The following is a 24,009-nucleotide window of genomic DNA, read 5'->3' on the forward strand; positions in this document are numbered from 1 at the left end:
AGTCTGGAGCATCCATCTTCTTTGGGGTATCGCTGCTCCGGCCACTCACAGCGCCGAAGCAGCGTTGATGTCACTCCCGCGCATGCGCACAAGAGCCGCCACTAACGGCATATCACCGTTAGCAGCGGCATGCTGCTAACGGCGATAGTGCGCCTGCGTTCCGCTGTCTACGGCACATGCGCCGTAGACAGCTGTCACTGTCTTTTACTAAATATCTCCTAAACCTAAACATATGCGAACTGCTGAGGAGTGTCATCATATGTTAATGACACCCCCATTTCAGCTCGCATATCGCATTGCGAACTGACAGTTAAGACATGAATCGGATCGCATATATGTGAACACACATGCGATCCGATTCTGGTCCAAACAGAAAAAAGGGTCCTGTGCGTGTTTTGACCGAATGCGGTGCGATATTAGCCATACTATCTATATGGCTGACATCAAACCGCACACACATCGCATGTAATGTGAACAGCAGTGGCACTGCAAATTATATGCGATGTCTGGCATACGATTTTACGAATTTTCAGAACTCCTAGTTCAAATATTTGCTATGGTAGAGAGCAATTGATGGACTAGCCACCAGAGGGAGCTGTGGATATGTCTCTTTCGGTCTCCCCGATAACCATTGCGCTGTCGGCCACATATGGGGTGCATTGTTTTCAATGAGTAGGCTAACTCATTGACATGTTATGGCAGTAAAGCACAACCATTGTGTAGCAAAAGTTGACCCTGTAGATGTAGACATGATGGAAACATGAAGGAAATTCTTCCATATTGATGAATCCAACAAAGCCAATAAACTTCATCCATTTTTTGTTTTTAGGATGTTGGTCGGCTTGGTAGTATTAATCAGCTGGGTAGAACTTTCTCAGCTATTGCCCAAACAAGGCTATTGCTCTTAGTGCTCAGACATGCAAAATTGTAAATAGTTGTACACTTACTGGGGACTCAGAAGATCGCTCTGAGGTCCGGTTGAGTGCACCGTATGTCTCTTAAGGGGATATCCTCTTGGATATTGCACTGTGCTAAGAGAAGCTCTTAAGGAGTGATTCATAGTTTCCAACTGTTCCTGATTTCGAGGGACTGTCCCTGATTTGGAACAATGTCCCTCATTCCTCCTTATCTGTCCCTCATTTTGGTCTGATCTATATCATTGTATATAAAATGCACTTTCAAAAAGTGTTTCCCAGATAAACCTTTCATACAAATCCTAAATTAAATGTTAAAAGCCAATATAAAGGAATAATAGTGGTATAAAAAGAGCACTTAATTAACCTTTTTTTGGTTATTTCTCCTTTAAGGGGGTGCGACAGGGGGCGTGTCCTATGCCTACATACGTTTGCTAGTAGGTGTCCCTCATTCCCATCTCAAAATGTTGGGAGGTATGATGATGATCATCATGAGAATTAGTGATTTGCAAACCTTTGATTTGATATTATAGTTGCCCTCAAAAGGGCCGGTTGTATCTGTAAGACTAGATGTCCAGAGCACCCCACCCCCCTCCTTACAACAGATGTCGAGCCCCTCCACCATCAGAACACAAGTGTCCCCCACTATCCCTTCCATCACTGTGCACCCCCTAAGCTCCTGCTTCTACCAGGAAGAAACTGAGGGGCGGAGCTGGAAAGCAGAAAGTGCACGGTCTGTAGGAGGACCAGAGGAGGGATGGAGTCAGCTGCCATTGTCTGCTGAATGTTGAGACCAGGGGAGGTGGAGATGAGGGGGTGCTGTGGCTGCACAGAGGGAACAGGAGGTCTGTCCTCCTTTCCGCTGCCAAATGCTGAGACTGGGGCAGAGACGAGGGGAGTGCCACGGTTGCAGGAGAGGTGCAAGGGCCACCTGAAATGGCTTGGAGGTGACACATGAGCCTTAGACAATTCTAGATATAGGACTTCAGCAAATGGTGGGGAAAGAAATGGGATGCACAAGAGTAAGGGGAAGCAATTCCCAAGCTTGAGGAGTTATTTAAAGGGGAGGGGGCTGAAGTTCAACTTCCTGCAACAAGGTCTCCCAGAAGAAGAAAAAGGGAAAAAAATAAACTGCGCTTCCACTTTTGAGTGGAACTCGGCTTTAAAAACTGGATCCGCCTAGCAGCAGTTAAAAATAAAAAAGCATCTCCTGTTGCAGCGCTCACATCCTCTCCGACGCTGTCCTTCGCAGACTTAATTGTACAAGCCCTTTTCTATGTTCAGTGACACCCATTTGACACTTACCCTCCCTCCGTTTACAATGAATGTGTCTTTGAAATCAAACTACCTCAGCGCGATTCCAAAGCAGCAGGACAGTGCGATTTCATCTGCGGCTTGCCGACATTTGTGCGATTTCCTGCACAGATGTCAATACAAGTCGCCCTGGTGTGAACGGGGGCTGAATCCACTTCCTGTAGGCCCACAAGGTGCCAAGAGCCCATCCCTTGCAGGAGAATTGTACAGGAGGACCGCACTACGATATTATAAGTGCCAGAAAAAGAAGAAGACCTGTGCTGTTGCTCAACTGGATCAAAGACACCTAGGGAAAAGGTAGGGTTAATGAATTTGAAGGGTCAGGGGGGCTTCTATGAGGGGAAGGTGGCAATAATGGAAGGGATCTAGAATCCAGAGTTGGCTTTAACAGATAACAGAGGAGGACTCTATATCGGAGAGCTGAGCTAACGTTCACAGCTACCGAAGGGAACGAGGAAGGTTACAGAGTATAGACTTCTAGTGATGAACATGGACTCTGTAATGGTCTATTTAGGTCAATAACAGTAACCGCTCATCTTGCTCTGTTGCAGTTGATGGATTTGATGTCGGGGTGACTACACCCCTATTTAAGAATCTGGCCCAGTGTGCCCCAGAGATAAAGGAATGTGTGGAGGCCTGCAACTTCATCACCTCCAGCACAAAGGACCAGAACAAGACCAGTGCGGTAAGTCCTGTGCACACTAACAGTTTCCCAATAATACCTTGCATAAGATTTATGGAACATTTTATTGGCTCGACACATCAACACATTAAACTTGGAATATGTTTTAATATTTTTCTTTATAATACATTGGAGATCTACTAAAACCTGTGCACGTAGAATCTGGTGCAGCTGTGAATAGTAAGCAATCAGCTTCCAGGTTTTAGCCCTGGTTCACATTGCAGCGATTTGGCATGTCAAAAAGGCAGCTATTGCTGGCAATGGCCACGTCCGAATCGGCGTGACGCTGCATTGATTCCCAAAAGTAGTTTCTGTACTACTTTTGGCGACTTCGGGGTGAGATTTCAATAGACATCAGTGCAGAAACCCGCACAGATATCTCTGAAATCGCCCCCAAAGTCGGGACCGTCATGCGGGAATGAAATCGTGCGAGTTCAGCTGAACGCACACAATTACATTCCCGCTGTCAGTGTGAACCTGGGCATATTGTCAAAGCTTAATTGAACAAGCTAAAGTTAGAGAAGCTGATTGGTTACCATGCACAGCTGCACCAGTTTTGCCTTTTAGTTATCCTTTAGCCCACATCCACATTGCGCAGATCTGGCATGCGATTTGACATGTCAAATCGCATGCCAAATCAGTGGCTATTGCCGGCAATGGCACAGTCTGAATCTGTACAAAAAGTGTTGCGGATATCAATACCATATCCGGCGCCTTCTCTGTCTCTCCCCCCCCCCCCCCCTCCTGTCTTCTGGGAGACACACAGGTCCCAAAAGAGAGCAGGGACCTGTGGACTCGCGTAGGGAACCAGGCTGTGAAGCTGCAAGGCTTTACTTCCTGATTCCCTTACCGAAGATGGCGGCGCCTCCACCCGAGGGACAGATCGGCTTTGGGTGCTGACATCGCGGGCCCCTGCACAGGTAAGTGTCCATATTTTAAAAGTCAGCAGCTGCAGTATTTGTAGCTGCTGACTTAAAAAAATAAAAAATAAAAAAATAAAAGTCGGCAGGACCTCCGCTTTAAACTATGCATTAAACTAGTTAAAGTTAGCTTCTGCCAATAGAACCAAATACAGAAGCATTGTAGTGCGACACAATGCACAAACAAAGATGCCGAATACCTCTTTGGTTGGCTGGTGCCAACTCAGATGTTGGCTCTATGCAAGAGCCCAAGGAATTTTCAGCATTCAAGGCTTCCAAGTTTTTTTGGCACCACCCACCAGCCCCTACCATCACTACTGGTGATTGGTGGGAGGAACCACTGAGCATAGCGAGGGACAACAGATCTAAAATCCTGGGACTGTTAGATTCCGAAGAAATGCCAATGACTCCTCTTTATCATATCAGTGTTCAGAGGCGTGGGAGAGGGAAGGATCAGAGGTGCTTCTCCCCCCCCCCCCCCCCCCACCAGATTTGCACTTTCCAGTTTCAGTAAATCAACCCCACAGTTTGTTATTGTTCTCTGTCTCCCTATTAGGAAGACTCACCTAGCTGTCCCCTCTTTGGCGCTAAGACTGAAAACTGAGTGATCACATGACTACGGATCGTTCAGTTCTCAATCTGCAATGAGCAAAGTGCGGTGACTGTTAGTCTGTAGAGGGGGAGACTAGCTTAAGCGTTTAGTAATGTGCTGACAGGCTGAGCCAGCTGCTGGTCAGGCATGTGGGTGGATCCCGACATTAAAATCGGCCTAGAGCGGCTCTGTGACACTGTGAAAGCCCGCTGTCGGCTGAATCTGGATCACAGAAAAGCTCTGGCCATACTTTAGGAAGTAGCACAGCTGTGATGAGTTTCTTCTCTTCATCTCTAGGAAATGGAAAACTGGATCTTGATCGGGAAAGTTATAGACGTCTTGTGTTTCTGGGGAGCTCTCCCCCTCTTCGTGATGGGCACCCTCGCCATCTTCTTCATGGGGCACCTCAACAACGCACCAGACCACCCCTTTAAAGGCGGCGGACGCCTGTTTCCCCCGTGTACAACTTCTAGTTAACCACCCCTACCAGGTATTCTGCTGTGTGGGCGTCGCTGGTAGAACATCGAAGACTGACATTCTTGACCGTTCCCAAAGACGTGGGTCATACGAATTATCAGTTTTAAAAAGTTCAAAGTCAAGAAACATGCCCGTAAATGTTGTGGAAAAATCGCACAAAAATATTTTATTGTAAATTATTCTTTTACATTTGCAAGAAAAATATCAGCTTAATATTATTCACCTATGAACACTTCTGACAATCCAGCTGACAGTTTTGCTTTGTTGAGTTGACACTGATGGGGTTTTTTCCCAGTTCAGACCTGGTGAAGACTTGAAGAACCGCCAAGATTTTCTGAAATGGCCTGACCAAAGCGCTACGTTCTGAGTCCAGGTCTGGGTACGCCAGGATCTAATATGACGGATCTTCCCGGACAGTGTGTGGTGAAACGCACCCGTGTACAAGACGAAACGACGTTGCTATAGAGTCAGTTTTGTATTTCTGAAACTTGAGTTGTCTCTGGTAAAGTAAATAAAATCTTTATTAAAGTGAATGTCTGAGCAAAAAAACAAAAAACAAACACATTCAGTAAATCTCTGCAATACATTCACACCCCTCCATCTCTTAGTGCTGCAACTGCAAAAAAAACAAACAAAAAAAACCTGTTGATCCTGACAGAATTCCAGTGATCTCCTAACTTCCTGTGTTCTCTGCTGCACTAAAACCTCCAGCAGTGTTATCAGTCCTGCCCAGGTTTCCTTTATGTATAACTACTCTATGTCATTGAGAGGGACCGGTGTTCTGTAGTGCTGTTTCATAGGGGGCAAGGCTGCTGCTTCATAGATACAGTACAGTGAGGGAGCATTGTCACCCTAGGCCAGGAAGTGTGTCACTTGCAGGATCAGCGGGTGAAAAGAAAGGAATAAAAGTCTGAAAGAAGAAAACTAACAAAACCACCACATCTAAGGACTAGTACACTGTCATGCATCAAATATTTGTTGGGTTTAGATAAACTTTAAAACCGCTTTCCAACCACCACATACAGATGTACGTCAGCAGAATGGCACAGGCAGGCACATGGGCGTACCTGTGCGTCCCTTTAAATTTGCCCCCTATTGGGTGCGCACACGGGTCCTGGGAACTCAATGTTTGCCGAGATTGCGGTGTGGTAGAACGGGGAAATGTACACAAGGCATTTCTCCCGTTCTGCCTAGTGACATGACAGGGATCTACTGCTCCCTGTCATGTCAGTGGTAGCCCACTCCCTCCACCCCCCACAGTTAGAACACCTCCCCAGGACACACTTAACCCCTTGATCGCCCCCTAGTGTTTAACCCCTTCCCTGCCAGTGTCATTTACACAGTAATCAGTGCATTTTTATCGCACCGATCGCTGTATAAATGACAATGGTACCAAAATAGTATCAAAAATGTCTGATGTGTCCACCATAATGTTGCAGTCACGATAAAAAAAAAAAAAAAAACACAGATTGCTGCCATTACTAATAAAAACTAATTATTAATAAAAATAAAAATGCCATAAGTCTATGCTCTATTTTGTAGCAGCTATAACTTTTACGCAAACCAGTGAATATACGCCTATTGCGATTTTTTTTTTTTTTACCAAAAATATGTAGAAAAATGCATATCGGCCTAAACTGAGGAAAAAAATATTTTCTTATATATTTTTTGGGGTATATTTATCATAGCAAAAAGTAATAAAAAAAAAAAAAAAATAGCTTTTTTTTCAAAATTGTCGCTCTTTTTAGAGCGCAAAAAATAAAAACCGCAGAGGTGATGAAATACCACCAAAAGAAAGCTATATTTGTGGGCAAAAATAACATCAATTTTGTTTGGGTACAACATTGCACGACCGCGCAATTGTCAACTAAAGCGACGCAGTGCCAAATCACAAAAAACGCTCTGGTCAGGAAGGGGGTAAAATCTTCTGGGAGACCTGTGTGTTGGATATAGCAGGAGGTGTCGGATAGAGCATAGATATCCGCAGATACTGTGGCTATCTATTCCCGGAAGTGGGAGAAAATACCTGGATTATACAGGTATCTCCTCCCCCCCCCCCCCCCAAAAAAAAAAAAGGTGCCAAATGTAACACTGGAGGATTCCGAAAAGCAGAAGTTCCATTTTTGGGTGGAACTCCACTTTAAGTTAAAAGCACAAGAAAAAAAAAAAAAAAGTGTTTTATTCTTTCCATAACCATTTTTTTACTCACTCGAGATGTGTCTTTGAACTTGCTAGAAAATGTCATTACTACAATCAATATTCCAGCAGAACCCCCCCTTGTATGTCACTGTCCTCTCCTATTCTGGGAGTGTATAATTATGTCTGTGATGGCCTAGCTCCTTTGCCCCCCCCCCCCCATATAAAACATCTTTCTCAACCGAGGTTCCGCGGCATCCTGGTAGAAAAAAAAAAAGCCGACAGATGAAACCGAACGAACTCTCGATCCCCAGCCGAACTGTGTATCAGCAAAGTGAAAGCAAAGGGAAGGGGAGTGTGTGTTGTGCTCCCTGGCTCCCCCTACAGTGCAGTACCCAGCTCTGAGTGAAAGGATAACTAAGGGCCGGTTCACACAGCGAGGCGCGGCGAGGAGTCTCCGACTTGCCTCGCCGCGACCTGCGGGGACCTCAGCGGCGACTTGCAGAGGACTTCTGTATAGAAGTCAATGCAAGTCGCCCCCGAAGTCGCCCAGAAGTAGTACAGGAACCTTTTTTCTGAGTCGGAGCGACTCGAGTCGCTCCTCTCAGAACGGTTCCATTGTACTGAACGGGGGCGACTTGCGGGAGCGAGGCGAGGCGAGCCGTGTCGCCTCGCATCGCCTCGCTGTGTGAACCGGCCCTTAAGGTTTGTGTTTTTTAAAAACAAAAATGTCATACTTACCTTCTCTGTGCAGTTGGTTTTGCACAGAGTGGCCCCAATCCTCCTCTTCTGGAGTCCCTCAGTGGCGCTCCTGGCTCCTCATCTTCTCGAGTGCCCCGTTGGAGAGCCGCTCTTCCTGGGGGCACTCGTGTGAGCATGCTCTCGTGTCCTGCTACTGCGTCTACTGACACAGACAGCAGGACTCAGCCCCACCCCCCTACGTCATTGGATTTGATCGACAGCAGCGGGAGCCAATGGCTGCGCTGCTATCAATCTATCCAATCAGGACATGAGACACCGGCTGGAGCTGGTGTGCACGGGCTGCAGCACAGGAGGTTTTACAACCCCTTAAAGGTAAAGTTTTAAAAGGCTGTTTGTGCGTTTGTGTACGTGTGTGTACGTGTGTACACGTACATGTGCTTGTTTACATGTGTGTCTATGTATCTGAATGTGTTTGTGTCCATGTACACATGTGTGTGTACACATGTTTGTATGCGTTTGTGTACATGTGTGTCTATGTATTTGACTGTGTTTGTGTCCATGTGCGTGTACACGTGTTTGTGTCCATGTGTGTGTGTACATGTATTTGTATGCGTGTGTGTCCATGTGTGTGTGTACATGTATTTGTATGCGTGTGTGTCCATGTGTGTGTGTACATGTATTTGTATGCGTGTGTGTGTGTGTGTGTGTACATGTATTTGTATGCGTGTGTGTGTGTGTACATGTATTTGTATGCGTGTGTGTGTGTGTGTGTGTACACGTGTGTGTGTGTGTGTGTGTACACGTGTGTGTGTGTGTACACGTGTGTGTGTGTGCACACGTGTGTGTGTGTACACGTGTGTGTGTGTGTGTGTGTGTGTGTGTGTGTGTGTACACGTGTGTGTGTGTGTGTGTGTGTGTGTGTGTGTGTGTGTGTACACGTGTGTGTGTGTGTGTGTACATGTGTGTGTGTGTGTACACGTGTGTGTGTGTGTGTGTGTGTGTACACGTGTGTGTGTGTGTGTACACGTGTGTGTGTGTGTGTACACGTGTGTGTGTGTGTGTGTACACGTGTGTGTGTGTGTGTGTGTACACACGTGTGTGTGTGTGTGTGTGTGTGTGTACACGTGTGTGTGTGTGTGTGTGTGTGTACACGTGTGTGTGTGTGTGTGTGTGTGTGTACACGTGTGTGTGTGTGTGTGTGTGTGTGTGTACACGTGTGTGTGTGTGTGTGTGTACACGTGTGTGTGTGTGTGTGTGTGTACACGTGTGTGTGTGTACACGTGTGTGTGTGTGTGTGTGTGTACACGTGTGTGTGTGTGTGTGTGTGTACACGTGTGTGTGTGTGTGTGTACACGTGTGTGTGTGTGTGTACACGTGTGTGTGTGTGTGTGTGTACACGTGTGTGTGTGTGTGTGTGTACACGTGTGTGTGTGTGTGTGTACACGTGTGTGTGTGTGTGTGTACACGTGTGTGTGTGTGTGTACACGTGTGTGTGTGTGTGTGTGTGTACACGTGTGTGTGTGTGTGTGTACACGTGTGTGTGTGTGTGTACACGTGTGTGTGTGTGTGTGTGTACACGTGTGTGTGTGTGTGTACGTGTGTGTACGTGTGTGTGTGTGTGTGTGTACATGTGTGTGTGTGTGTACATGTGTGTGTGTGTGTACATGTGTGTGTGTACGTGTGTGTGTGTACACGTGTGTGTGTGTGTGTGTACACGTGTGTGTGTGTGTGTGTACACGTGTGTGTGTGTGTGTGTACACGTGTGTGTGTGTGTACACGCGTGTGTGTGTGTACACGCGTGTGTGTGTACACGTGTGTGTGTGTGTACACGTGTGTGTGTGTGTGTGTACACGTGTGTGTGTGTGTGTGTACACGTGTGTGTGTGTGTGTGTACACGTGTGTGTGTGTGCGCGTGTGCGTTTTAACCCCCTAAATGCAGCATCACCACACAGAAACCACATGCAATGCACACAGTTGCAGGGTGGTTGCAGTACAGCCTCATTCACCTGGCAGTATACTTCCAGCTGAGACCACAGCATGTGTACATCCCCAGCTAAAGGGAGAACATGTGAACAAGCTGCGTGTAGGGAAGCCCATTTATTTTAATGGGCTGCCCTACTTGCAGAAATACAAAGAAAGAAGTCCCCCCCCCCCCCAACCCTTTTTAAAAAATGGACAGAAATTAGCCCTTTTTTTGTGCATGCACCGTGACACGCAGTAACGTGAAGCAAGCCTTAGATTGGGGTGTCTCGAGACTGAAAATACTGTTCAGGGGCACTCCAACTGGAAAAGGGTGGAGAAAAGGTGCTATATAATGTAATTTGGCAGTCTGCTGACATCACATCCAAGATGGCAAACCCCAGCAACACTCAGGGTTCTTGGAATTCTAAGTAAGGGGGGAATTTTACAGGTAGATAACATTCATAAAATGTTAAATACACATATTATCTTATGGGAAGATTGTTATTGGGATGAGGAGTCTGGTGACAGGTTCTCTAATTCTGTGGTACAAAGCACTGACAATTTCTAGACAATGGCCACATATTAGGGCAGATATGTTAATTTCATAATGGGTGGCACAGAGCATAGACATCTGGATCATCCCAGGATCAGATCCGTCCTAACTTACTTCAGACTGTCGTTGTGAGTTTTGTACTCCATGATGGTGTTTGGCGGGAGGTTGAGGACTCTCCGTAGGGTGTCTCGGATGCGGACTGTACTCAGCTGATCGTTGGCTGTCTTATTCCAGATGGAGAGGATGTCCTCCTGTGGGGGTCATATAAAAGCAAGCTCTAATCTGTCAATGCTCCAAGTGTATGGAGAGCATCAGAAACCGCAAAAAAAATAAAAAATTAAAATCATACAGACATACAAAATTAGAATAGTAAATAAATGACATTTGTTATGGGGGACATTATACTGCAGTATAAGAGTTATTAGAGTACACTGAGAATTATGTACAGGTATAGGCCAAATCTGAACAAACAGGCTGGTCAGTGATCACTCAGAACAACCTAAGATGGTATGCAGCTTTGAAGGGAAATTTATTTGCCCATGAAGAGCAAGGGAATGAAGGACCGGGCTGTAGAGGGGGCCCAATCTGTTAGAAGTCAGGGGATCACACAGAGGCAGCCCATGCAAAGAAAGAAGGAAGTGGCTGGGTGTGCAAGGAGAAACGCATCAAAAAGTAGAAAGTAAAACGTCAAGATTTAAATTTCATTTGGACTCTTGTATCATAAAAGACCATGTAAAAGGGGGTTCATCCCCTTTCATCAGGACTTGCTACAGTTGAACAAGAGCATGTAATGGACTTAAAAATAAAAGTTGAAGTGATCCTTTTAATTTTTTTATACATTTCAGAAGAAATGTAGCTGGCAACTCCAGTAATCCAAATAGAGTCTTTATTGCTACATACCAGGTACGGTATTGCTACATACCAGGTACGGTACAGGAACAGTAAGAAAGCTAACGCGTTTCAGCACAAGGGCCTTGATCACGGCATACTAGACATTTCTTATGAAACGTCTATTACGATGGATGGATACATCTTCAGACTGAGCACCCAGTGAGAAACTCCACTCCAGATTTAGTAGGAGCTTCCCCTGCTGAGAGTGCTGAGAGTATTGGAAAATAAAAATTGGGAGTGATCCTGAGGGCTAAATAGCATTCATACTAATTAGCCTTCACGATAACTCAGATTTCATCAGTTCAGTAGATGTCTTGATGAGGAATCCTTTAAACCCCATTGGTTTGTCATACTATAAGAGTCTGAATAAAATAAAATGTGGACTGTGCATGTTCTGCATTTTGCCCTTTCATTCCTAAAAAGTAAATATACGGTATATATGACCGCTCCAGGTAGTCTTACAGTTCATCCACCCACCATCAGTGCATACCTACCTCCTCACAATATCCAGATACAAACAGTACGTACTTTTGCTATTTTCTTGTGAATATCCAACAAACTTTATTGCAAATAGTGAAGACTAACAAAGCCAGAATCTAGCACATTAGTCACCACCAGACCCTCTGCTGTGATGTGTTTCTCCCAAAAAGGGGTTTAGTTATAAAAGGTTCCTCCTTGCATACACTGTCCCTGCTAGTGCAAAGAGCCATCATTCGACCACCACTGGGGAAGTCCCTTTGCACACAGGTAAGGATGAGCTCAGGCGTGTTCACATGGTCCACGTGCAGAGCCCACCAGGAAGTTAGCGCAGCGCTGCTCTAATCACAGGCAGTGAGACATTGCCCCGATGTGCGGCTGCAGAGATCAGGCAATGTCTGACTACCTGTGATTAGCGCAGTGCTGACTTCCTGGCGGGCTCTGCACGTGGACCATGCGAACATGCCCGAGCTCATCCCTACACACAGGTCCGTCCAGCTGCAGTGCATTTTAGTGTGCCTCAGAGCCCACCGACAGGCCAGGTTTGCAAGATAACTGAAACACATCACAGGTGATAGTATTTGCTGCTCAGTGATTGCAGTATTCTAGTCTGCATCTCCCCAAGGTAATACATAAAACCTGGCCTGTTAGTGGGCCCTCAGGAGAGGGTTGATGACCACTGCCTTACGATTTTGACAGGCTGCCTGCAGCGGAGCTGTATGCCGAGTCTCTCTCTCCCTCTAAAGTGCACTGAAGTGGTGGGATGAACGTACTGCAGATACACAGCCCTGTGTGCAATGGGTCTAAAGGAGCCAACTTCCTCTACATTGCTTAATACATGAATGGAAAAACCCTCTGCTATAAGAGATCCGGTGCCCGCACCCTTTTTCTATTTCCCAAAAAAGAGGGATGAAGTCTGTAATAATCATAAAATTTCAAAACTCTGATCAGAAACTAGCTAAATCCCACTCAAAAATAAGTGTGTGTGTGGAAAATACAAAATACTGTGTATATTAATGCAGGACATACCTATTACCTGCTATCACCTAAAAGGCAGGGGCTATTAAAACAGAACTAAAAGTTCTGCTGTTGTTCACTGCAAGCAGGCTGGTTTCTTATTTCAGAAGAGATATGCAACATCTCTTCTGCAATAAAATACGCTTACCTGCCTGTTCACAGCATCCCTTCTCCCCACATGTAAACTGAGCTGTGCATATGCAGCTCAGTTTACAATAGACAAGACAATCTCTGTGTAGCAGAATGATGGCCTCCTGCCCATGCGCAGTAGTGACGTCATCTCACGCTGGCCCATAAACATGGACAAAAAAAACCTACATATGAAGGGCGGGACGTTGCTCCTTCCGGGTAGAGCGATTTGACATCGCTCATGTGTACCTCCCATAGGCAGGCAGCAGGGTGATCGGTGGTGATCCATGTCCCTCAGACACAGCGCATCACCAATTAGGGTAAAAAGCCAATGACATTTACCATGTGAACAGCTGTGTCCAATCACTGCTGATCCCATGTAAACAAACCCCAGTTATCAACATTTCCTTTCCTCATCGCTGTCAGTGTCTAATAGAAAGAAAGCCAATAAATGGCTTTCCTGTGACAGGGGACATTTACACTAATAATCAAGGCACTGATCATCAGTGCAGCCCCATCAGTGTAGCATATCAGCAAAGAAGAAAAAAAATTTTAACAGAAAAAAAAAATGTTCAGTTTATTTTCATTTGTTTAGCAAAAAGTGAGACCCCTGGGTTAAGCTGGGTGTCTGCCTGGAATATATCAAGGCACCTCAAGCAAGTTTACAAATATAATCTTTCACCTTCCTTCTGCTGTACCCTGAAAATACTATGAAAAGATCAAAATTGCCCTGCAAGGTGAAATTTCCTGTTTGATGATGGATAAAGTAGACTGCGCGAACCAAACACTGGATCAGTTAGATCAAAAATAAGTGTCTTCTGGTGTGGTGAGTGATGACAAAGTACACAGCGTACAGCGATGTCCTTCCTCACACTACAGAACTCCACCAGGCTTGCCTGTCTCTTTCACTCTTCTACGTAAGATTTTCCTTCTGCAATCTGTAGAACAAGTCACTGGTATTTCCAGGACTAGAGCAGCACTCATTCACAGAAATGATCATCTCACAGTGGATCAGCAGCTTGCCGTAATTAAATGATCAGTGTGTGTATATTATATCGGGATATATATATATATATATATATATATATATATATATATATATATATATATATATATATATATATATATATATTATATATATATATATATATATAATCTCCCAAGTCAGTTCTATTTTCTGTCCTTTCTAGCAGAAGGAACTAAACCCAACACCTACTGTGTAGCCATAGGTCATAGGGAGATGTGAATACCTGGAATCGAATAGATACAACCACTCCACAGATCTCTTCTCCCACCATGAACTGCTCCCCCACCATAGCCAAGATGATGTTCTCCCAGAACCGAGAGGCCAGACCTTTCCTTAGGCGTATGATCCATTTACCTCCATTTTTATTGGCTTCATCCTGCAAATAGATATAAAAAAAAAACAAAAAAAAAAAAAAACACGTTACTTAGAGCCTGATGAGATGTAAGTGTTTTTTAAATTATTATTATTAGAATAATAATATGGGATTTATTTAGCACCAACGGTTTAGGCAGCGCTTTACAACATGAGGAGTACAAGTAGGAGATAGACAGATTGGGGTAGAGCATTCCAGAGGATGGGAGAGGCTGTGGAGAAATCCTGGAGGTGAGCATTGGATGAGGTGACAAGGGAGTTAGAGAGCAGGAGGAAAGGAGCGAAGAGAACGATCAGGCTGATATTTTGAGACCAAGTTATTGATGTATAATGAATTTCCTCCTATTCCAGAACACTTCACATCTCTGTACTGCAATCCTTAACGAGACTACATTGCCACAACTTACTTTAAACTCTTTCGCCAGCCTCAGCTGCTTTTTAATTTTCTTTTAAGTGCTTAGGAACATTTTTTGTATTTTATTTTTTAACTAAAACTGCATATTCATATCACATAAAGGACAAAAAGTCCCCTTGTTGTGACATTCTCTTTAATGAGACACCAGGGGGGTATTAGACTCCTTATTTCTCACCTGCCCTTCATTAAAGCTAATGGAGTGCAGATTTTGCTCTATTAGCTTCTTCAACAGCCACAAGGTAAAGGAAAATGACACAGCGGATGTTCACGGGGGGTTGGATATGGGGGGCACGGAGATATAATCAGGTGGGCTCTTTGCATGCATCAGGAAAATAGTATCTCCATCTTATTTAGTTGCATTCCAGCAGTTCCAAGAGCAGCTACAGTTTAAAGTGATTCTAAAAAGGAAAGAATTTATATATTTTTTTAAACAGCATACTGTTGTCATACTTACCTGCTCTTTAATTTTCTAATTTTGCACAGAGCAGCCCTGATCCTCTTCTTTTTGGGTCCTCCCATCCAGTCCTGGCTCCTCCCCTGTCAAATGCCCCCATAGCAATCTGCTTGTCCGCTCACACGCAGGTCGTGGCTCAGCCGCTCCCCCCCCCCGGAGGGAGTGTGCGTGGGCCAGGCAGAAAATGGTACAGTGAGGCAGAACGGAGATCTGCACATGTATACAAGGCCTGTTCTGATAGTGGACAACATGGAGATCTGCTGTTCCTAGTGATCAGGAACAGCGATCTCCCGTGTTGTCCCAGTGAGCCCATCCCCCACACAGTTAGAACACACCCAGGAATCACAGTTAACCCCTTGCTCGCCCCCTAGTGTTAACTCCTTCCCTGCCAGTTTCATTTATACAGTGGAACCTTGGTTAACGAGTAATGCGGTTAACAAGTATTTTAAAAGACAAGCAAGTAATTTTTATTTTATTCTGACTCGGTTTGTGAGTATTGTCTCGCAAAACAAGCAAAATTCAAACACATTTGGCCAGAGGTGCGGGGGCGCCGGTGACACTCGAACGGTTTGGAGCCGTTCGGAAATACTCACACTCCGTTCCCGAGTTCAGCCAGGCTGTCCCTGAGTATTTCCAAGGCTCTCCGCCCCCCCACCCCCTGGCCACATGCGGTATTGCATGCAATAGAAGTCATTGCGGAACAAATTATCTTCGTTTCCATTGACTTCTATGGGGAAACTTGCTTTTGCGAGTGCTTTGGATTACAAACATTCTCCTGGAACGGATTATGCTCGTAATCCAAGGTTCCACTGTACATTGATCAGTGCATTTTTTAGCACTGATCACTGTAATGTCACTGGTCCCCAAAAAAAGTGTCACCTGGGGCTGCAACGTCGCAGTTCCACTTAAAATCGCAGCCATTACCGTTAAAACAATACAAATAAAAGTTCATTGCAATTTCCTTTTACCAAAAATATGTAGAAGAATACATATTGGCCTAAACTGATGAATAAATATGTTTTTTTAGATATTTTTTTGGGATATGTATTGTAGCAGAAAGTAAAAATTGTCAATCATTTATAGCGCAAAAAATAAATAAAACACACAGAGGTGATCAAATACCACAGAAAGAAAGCTCTATTTGTGGGGAAAAAAGGACAACAATTTTGTTTGGGTACAACGGCGCACGACCGCGCAATTGTCAGTTAAAGTACCACAGTGTCGTATCGCAAAAAAAAGACCTGGTCATTAAAATGGAAGTAAACCCTTCCAAACAACTTTGACCTACAGGTAAGCCTAGATTAAGGCTTACCTGTAGGTCCAAGTAATATCTCCTAAACCTATATGGTTTAGGAGATATTTGCCCGAAAATGGGCACCGCTGTCTACGGCGCATGCGCCGTAGACAGCGGCGCGCATGCGCACTAAATGCGGCAAGTCCAAGAATGGATTTGCCAAATTTGTCGACTCCCGTGCGCATGCGCGGGAGTGACGTCATCGCGGCCTCGCCGTATGACAGCGGCGGAGCTGCGAGGCGCGACTCCCGTGCGCATGCGCGGGAGTGACGTCATCGCGGCTTCGCCGCTGTCATTGGTCGGAGCTGCGAGACGCCACCAGCAAGATGGACGCGGCGGACTACAGGGATCAGCGGCGACTTCGCTGGCTCCTGTGTCAGGTAAGTGACACATAATGAGCTACTATGCGATGCATAGTAGTCCATTATGCTTTACCTTTGCAGGGAAAAAAAGAGGAAGTAAACCCATCAGGGTTTACTTCCTCTTTAAGGGGGTTAAAAAAAACCTTGGGCCTTTACAACCACTTTAACTGTGGCTTCCAGCAGGAGCTTCATTGTCCAACTCCAGGATCAGATTAAATCTACCCTTAAAGCAGGATCCACCCCCCACAGCAAGGGTTAATTGCATGTTAGGTCTAGGTAAAGATAAAAAGGCTGCAACCTTACGACCCCCCCCCCTCCCCCCCCCATGGCTTCAGCGCTCTTCTTCCTCTAGGGTCCCTCAGCGTCATTACACACAATATAGGACTAAAACCTCTGGAGTAGGGATGAGCTCAGGCGTGTTCGCATGGCCCACGTGCTGAGCCCGCCAGAAAGTCGGCGCAGCGCTGCGCTAATCGCCGGCAGTAAGACATTGCCCGATCTCTGCAGCCGTGCATCAGGGGGCAATGTCTCACTGTCTGATTAGCGCAGCGCTGCGCCGACTTCCTGGTGGGCTCAGCACTTGGACCATGCGAACATACCTGAGCTCATCCTTACTCTGGAGCGACCCTGCTGGAGTGAGGGATAAGGTAAATTCCTTATTCCTGCACCCCTAGACTGAACATACATTTAAACCTTGCTGTGCAGGGAGGCCCACAGGAAGGCTAGATTCTGCCTAATTCCTGGAGTGGGGCTTTAATCAATTAAAGGTATAAAAAACCTTCTCTGTGCAGCAGCCAGCCCCCCCCCCCCCGACCAATATTTACCTGTGCCCCATCATGATCCAGTTATGTGCAAGAGAGCCTAGGCTCTCAGGGGGACTCTCCCTCCTCATTGGATGAGACCAGCAGCAGGAGCCATTGGCTCCCCCTGCTGTCAATCACAGCCAGTGAACCAATGAGGGAAGAGAGGGGGCAGGGCGGAGCCGCAGCTCTGTGTGTGAACGGACACGCAGAACAGCAGCTCGGAATCGAGCATGCATGAGTGCTCCCATAACAAGCTGCTTGCTCTGGTGGCACTCGGCAGAAGGGAGGGGCCAGGCGTGCCAAAGAGGGACTGAGGAGAAGAGGATCGGGCCGCTCTGTGCAAAGAAGGCAAGTATAACATGTTATTTCAAAAATATTTTACAAATTTTTTTCCCCCTCTATGGAGGTACAGGGAACAGTGGCATGGCCTTATACCTAAGAGTGTGGACAGTCGCACGTTTCTAAAACAGAATACAGATTAATGATGTCTTGGAGGCCATTCTGAGGAATATGGCTATTTCCGACTAAGTGCCAGGTGTTAAAATTCAATAGGGTTTTACCCCCCGCCCCCAAGGAGCTGTAAGTGTTTAGAAGAGACATATTCTATTGCGCATTACAGCAAGTTTTGAAATTACATTCCATCACCTCACAAAACAGTCACTTGTTCCACCTACCTCCCACATGGGCTTGATTCCCTCTTTAAAGAGGTGAAAGTCGCTGTACCCACTCAGGTCTCCGGGACGCACCAGATGGCTGTACACCCTCCAGAACTGCTCCACCTGCAGAAGACAGACACACCAGTCTTTTTTTTTTCCACTCAGTGATCCTGCCAGTAACACGGTTCCTGTTCTAAGGTGAGAGCACTCACTATATTGTATCCATGGGAGGAGCAGCACTCACACCCTGGGCTGCTCTCCGGGTTTGGACTACAAATATGGCACCATATCTTCATTATGTGGTGTGGAGGGTGAGGGAATTAGTAGTTTACAGAAGATGACTTGGAATGAAGATGAGATTGTTTGTGCCATCAGTGGAGCTCACAGAAAGTGACAAGATGTGGAATTTCTGGATCAACTAAAATGCTCTGTACTTGCTAAAAATGTTCTCGGCATGAAAATAGAAAGTGAATGCAGCCACTGTATCGAAGGCCTAGTAAGCTGAGATATTTTATGCTTTAAAACATTTTTTTTAGCCTTTTGCAGAACCTGTAATGCATGTATGTGGTGGCAAGAAAAGTGGGCTTTAACGCCCAGCCGTCGCCATGATGCACCCCCAAGCAGCTTGAGGCTCTCTTCACACTGTATGGACTGTCACCAACATCTCCCGGTTGCGGCTTCTGATCAGGAACCAACGGCATGGGCTCCTGATTATGCGACAACGGTGAGAGAAAATCACAGTGGTCACATGATGCAGAAGCGGGCCACACCACCTCCCAGGCATTAAAGGGTCAGTTGATCTTTTCAGAAAAAAAAATTAAAAATTAGGTGAACACGGTACACGCTAACCGCCTCCCCCCCGGTCCCCACTTACCTCTGTGGGTGGTGAGCTGTCACTGCTTATGCAGCTGGTGTAGCAGCCTAGGGATTTCCTCCCCCCCCCCCTTCTTTCTTGTAGGATTTCTGTGACTGATCAGAGCGATTCTGATTAGTCAGTGCTGGCACATGACTGCTCTGACCAACCAGAATCAATCTCATCTGTCCTTGAGGACCTACAGAAAAAAGTGGCAATTTCAAGTCCATGGATCGCTACATCAGCTATGTAGGAAGTGACAGCTCATCACCCACAGAGGTAAGTGCAGCGGGGACTGGGGGGTAGAGACGGTGTAGGGTGTTTTTTCAACTTTTTTATTTTTTCTGAAAGGGTGAACTTATACTTTAAAGTCCTCTGAAGATTCAAATCATTTTTCACCAGTGTTTTATTCAGAATTTCTAGGCAGCCTTCCAACAATCACTAATTAGAGACACCTATAAGGACACTGTACATGCATGAAAAGTAATGGAAACTGATGGGAAAACTGTGCAGATCTCACTTGCAGAGATATCAGTTGTCCTCAGTTTTCATGCACAATGACATCAGTTGTCATGCACGTCAGTTATGTGACTGATTCACACCAGCCATCATTTTCTACGTTGCAGATTCCTGCACAGAAAAAAATCTGCACGTTGTGGTGTGAACAGGGCACAAAGAGAACCAATGTTTTTTTTTTTTGTTGTGCCCTTGCAGAACGCATGCAGAAAAACTGGCCTCTCTGCACCATGGTGTGAACCAAGCCTAAAACATGGCGTTGAAATTAAGATTTATGGTGTTACCACTTTGTCATGCTCAATGGTGTGATCACCCTGAGCATGTTGAAGTCCCAGAAACGAGGCAAGTTTATTATTATGTAATCACAATGTGCACTCATCCCCGAAAACACACCAAACCTTGTAGCAGAGGAAGTATAAAAGGGAGGTCTTACTGTGGCCACTGTGCCAAACGGACGGATGTTCTCTGCATAGTTCAGAGTGCTTGCTGGCCGGGAGGGAGTCCTGCGAGAATACCAGAAGGTATAGCGGTACTGGAGAGGGTGCTCACCGAGGGGAATAGCAATCTCCTAAAAAAAAAAAAAAAAAAAAAAAAGAAAAGAAAAAAAAAGACCCATCATCGGGATAGATAACAATACAGAAATATTATTGTATACAATAAATATTCAAAAAATATAGCTGCGCTAAAACTTATAAAACAAAATTATAAAGTGACATAATTTTTTTAATTTGCAAAAAATCCCAAAAACATGCAAAAATAGTGCCAAAATAATGATTTCCAGGCATATAAGCAGTCCAAAGAAAAGGAAAGATGGATAGGATGCTGAATCTTAGTCCATTTTCGGTGACTCTCAAAAACCACCCTTTACACACGTAGCAGGTGCACCCAGAGTAGAAAGAGATTATCCACCACCAAATTAGAGGAGGCTTACCAGCTGTCAAGATCTCTTTTTAAGGAGATCATACGGGCTTGTAAAATGTTACGTTCCTGGTCCCCACACTGGGCTCTGTTGGTAACACCAATCTATCTGCTCCCTCTTTATGGTATATCTCGTTCCACCACAATCATTTAGTACGGCAAAGAGAGAAGAAAAAAAGCTCCCATAGCATAATTCCGTAAAGATTTATTAAAATATAAAAAGTAAAGTAACAACTCACGAATTCCCAGCAGAGTGTAAGCGTATAAAAAACACCCCAGGAAGAAGTCACTTTTGACGAAACGACGTAGGGTGAGCGGCGTGCTGACGTCACCGCATTTCCACGTTAATCCGGAAGGGCGGGCAGTGCAAACAAGAGAGAGCCGGCCGGCTCGTTTTTTATACGCTATACGCTTACACTCTGCTGGGAATTCGTGAGTTGTTACTTTACTTTTTATATTTTAATAAATCTTTACGGAATTATGCTATGGGAGCTTTTTTTCTTCTCTCTTTGGTTTTTGAGAGTCACCGAAAATGGACTAAGATTCAGCATCCTATCCATCTTTCCTTTTCTTTGGACTGCTTATATGCCTGGAAATCATTACTTTGGCACTATTTTTGCATGTTTTTGAAATTTTTTGCAAATTAGAAAAATTATGTCACTTTATAATTTTGTTTTATAAGTTTTAGCGCAGCTATATTTTATGATTGTTGTATATTGTGTGTGTCTCGCATTGGGTTGCAGCAAGAACTTACTACTGTCAGTATTAACACTAATATCAAGTTTTTGTTTTATTTACACTTGATTTTTTCATATATATTTGTCTAGCACTTTATTTATACCAGCGCTGTTTTTCGAAGGTTTTATGTATACAATAAATACCCTATTACTGTCTAGATCAGGGCTCTAGAAACTTTCTAAGCAAAGGGCCAGTTTACTGTCCTTCAATCTTTGGGGGGGAGGGGGGGTGGACTGTGGCCAATGGGAGCAAATAATGCTCCATCATTAGTATTAGGGGCAGTAAAAGTGCCCCCACCATTGGTTTCAGTGGGTGGAAATCAAAAAGGCCAGGCTGGAAACCCAATCAACGAGAGGGGCGGGCCAGTCAGGCTGGAAACCCAATCAAGCGAGAGGGGCGGGCCAGTCAGGCTGGAAACCCAATCAAGCGAGAGGGGCGGGCCAGTCAGGCTGGAAACCCAATCAAGCGAGAGGGGCGAGCCAGACAGGCTGGAAACCCAATCAAGCGAGAGGGGCGAGCCAGACAGGCTGGAAACCCAATCAAACGAGAGGGGCGGGCCAGTCAGGCTGGAAACCCAATCAAACGAGAGGGGAGGGCCAGTCAGGCTGGAAACCCAAACGAGAGGGGAGGGCCAGTCAGGCTGGAAACCCAATCAAACGAGAGGGGCCGGCCAGTCAGGCTGGAAACCCAATCATACGAGAGGGGCGGGCCAGTCAGACTGGAAATCCAATCAATGAAAGGGGCGGGCCAGTCAGGCTGAAAATAAAAGTGCTAAATAACGGTGGGAATGGCAGTGATGCGATGGTGTCGGGGGATGTACAATGGACATGTGTGGGTAAGCGGCAACCTGAGCTCGGCCGCCTGCAGTGTAAATGAGAGTCAGGGAAAATGGTGTCCTCGCTGATTTCCTGCTGTCACGGAAAGTGATGCGACATCTCTCCACTGGGGATACAGACCGCAACAATCAGCACAAGCATGGGTTAGACCCTCAGCCATGTTCTCATTGCCGTGTCTCCTGCCCTGGTGTCATAGGGACAGGGAGGGAGGTGAAATCTACCCAAAGCGGTCATCAGTAACAGAGCTGGCCTGTCACAAGGCTGGAGACAGGGGCGGATCTGGGGGGGGTGGCAAAGGGGCAATTGCCCCCCTCCGAGAATACGGCCAGAGGATGACAGGGCGGCCGGTTCCGCTGGTGACTGCGCTGAGTGGACAGGTGAGGGGGCAGTTTAGGAGGGCTGCTGGCCAATCAGGAAGCCAGCGTGCGGGGGAGCAGGGAGAGGACATCATCTCTCACTGCCCTGCATTCCTCCAGTTCCGCCCTCAGTGTGCGGGAAGCTGTGTGCAGCAGAGAGATTACATCTTCACTCTGGGACTCAACAAAAGAACACCTTAGCAGAAAAGTGACACAGTAGGTAACAATCCGCAATGTGTGGCAGGCTACGTGGCAATCCGTAATGTGTGGCAGGCTACGTGGCAATCAGCAATGTGTGGCAGGCTACGTGGCAATCCGCAATCAGCAATGCGTGGCAATCCGCATCTGGTGGCAGGTGACAATCCACAATGCGTGGCAGACGACGTGGCAAGTGACAATCCGCAATGTGTGGCAGGCGAAAAGGCAATCCGCAAGGTGTGGCAGGTGACGTGGCAAATGACACCCTCAGGGCTCCCACTGATTCTGCATTATGGTGAGTTGAACCATTTAATTTTATATTACAATGTATTAATAGAAATAATACACTTCAATCATCCTGACATCATAACAGCCATGGTGCCGTAATGATTAAAGCGCCAATACCCATATAAATTGCCCCCAAAAAAACATATTTTATAGCAGTGCCCCTCTTGAGACTAGACTCTGGATCCGCCCCTGGCTGGAGATGGGTTTATATACAGAAACACAGCAGCTGCCTCTGTAGAGGGGAGAAGTCTGGCCTGGTTCTCCGCATTCCCTGGTCTGTACACTGACTCCAGGGTGGAGGGACAGCTACATCTCCCCCCCGGAGAAGCCTACACCCAAATACACCGCCATGTTTAATCCTACACACGGTGCACATGGCAACAGCAACTTCCGGCGCGCGGACTGACGTCACAAATCTTACCGGAAGTAAGCCGGTTTGTACCTTTGACTTGATCTCCTCCTCGCCTTCCCGAGCATTAACGTCGTCACTGCCCGACAGCCCCATGAGCGCTGCTATGAGCGGCCACCACCCGGCTCTTCCGGCTACACTTCCGCCTTCTCCGCTCACTGCGGCGCGCCTGAGACCGGACAGCGCGCTGGCGTCACACGTCTGCCACTGGGCGGGACCTGACTGAAAAAGCAGGGGGCGGAGCCACCGCGAGAGGGGCGGGAGCTAAACTGGGAGAGATGGAACACGTGACCAACGCTGGCGTGCAGCGACGCTTTGAGAGACGGGACCTGGCCTGTCTGAAAGTGACATTAAAATAATATATGATAATAATTGAATAACTATTTGATTTTATAGATATAATACATTAATATATTGAAATTGCGAATAAAATAATATTCTGTATTAATAAATATATGAGAAAAATAAATGAATAGTAAATATCCGATTATGTATAAAAATATAGTCTGTATGATGATATAGAAACAATAATAGTAATAAGTATATTCTTAAATAAAATAATAAAAAGTCAGCTCTGACTATAAAACTCAGTTTCGGACCAGCACTGTGCTTTGCAGTAATCCTATTCTGCCACTAGGTGTCCTCGGTCTTCTTGGTTGGCTGAAGAGCTCTGTTCAGCACTGTGCTGTGCAGTAAACCTATTCTGCCACTAGGTGTCCTCAGTCTTCCGGGTTGGATGAAAAACAGT

The 24,009-nt window shown here is 45.8% G+C and overlaps 2 protein-coding genes across 4 annotated transcripts in view; one reads left to right on the plus strand and one right to left on the minus strand.

Moving 5' to 3' along the window:
* Positions 1-5,432, plus strand: part of LOC143961416 (acetylcholine receptor subunit epsilon-like) — a 93,495-nt gene extending 88,063 nt beyond the window's left edge. For both annotated transcript variants that reach the window (XM_077470697.1, XM_077470698.1), the window contains exons 11-12: positions 2,780-2,913; positions 4,720-5,432. In XM_077470697.1, coding sequence (XP_077326823.1) covers positions 2,780-2,913; positions 4,720-4,899 — 314 coding nt within the window. In that variant the 3' untranslated portion in view covers positions 4,900-5,432. The remainder of the gene's footprint in view (positions 1-2,779; positions 2,914-4,719) is intronic.
* LOC143961417 (eukaryotic translation initiation factor 4E type 2-like) lies at positions 5,038-23,497 on the minus strand. 2 transcript variants are annotated; one of them, XM_077470699.1, is made up of 6 exons: positions 23,274-23,497; positions 19,952-20,086; positions 18,168-18,272; positions 14,017-14,169; positions 10,367-10,503; positions 5,038-5,398 (listed from the first exon to the last, which is right to left on the minus strand). In XM_077470699.1, exons 1-6 carry the CDS (start codon positions 23,355-23,357, stop codon positions 5,359-5,361), a joined length of 654 nt encoding a protein of 217 aa, XP_077326825.1. In that variant the 5' UTR covers positions 23,358-23,497; the 3' UTR covers positions 5,038-5,358. The 2 variants fall into 2 exon arrangements, with proteins under 2 accessions (XP_077326825.1, XP_077326826.1); XM_077470700.1 differs by having other exon boundaries at positions 23,295-23,496.
* Positions 23,498-24,009: the final 512 nt, after the last annotated feature.

The sequence above is a fragment of the Lithobates pipiens genome, unplaced genomic scaffold (assembly GCF_037356315.1).
Source record: "Lithobates pipiens isolate NorthernLeopardFrog02 unplaced genomic scaffold, aLitPip1_a1.2 Scaffold_8, whole genome shotgun sequence".
NCBI classification, from domain to species: domain Eukaryota; kingdom Metazoa; phylum Chordata; class Amphibia; order Anura; family Ranidae; genus Lithobates; species Lithobates pipiens.

Excerpts from the sequence above, each read along its gene's own strand:
- LOC143961417 (XM_077470699.1), bottom strand. The coding sequence starts at position 23,357 with ATGGGGCTGTCGGGCAGTGACGACGTTAATGCTCGGGAAGGCGAGGAG. Across the intron at positions 18,273-19,951 it reads CGTTTGGCACAGTGGCCACA|GTGGAGCAGTTCTGGAGGGT; the intron begins GTAAGACCTCCC and ends TGTCTTCTGCAG. Across the intron at positions 5,399-10,366 it reads ACTCACAACGACAGTCTGAA|AGACAACTCAAGTTTCAGAA; the intron begins GTAAGTTAGGAC and ends TTACTTTACCAG.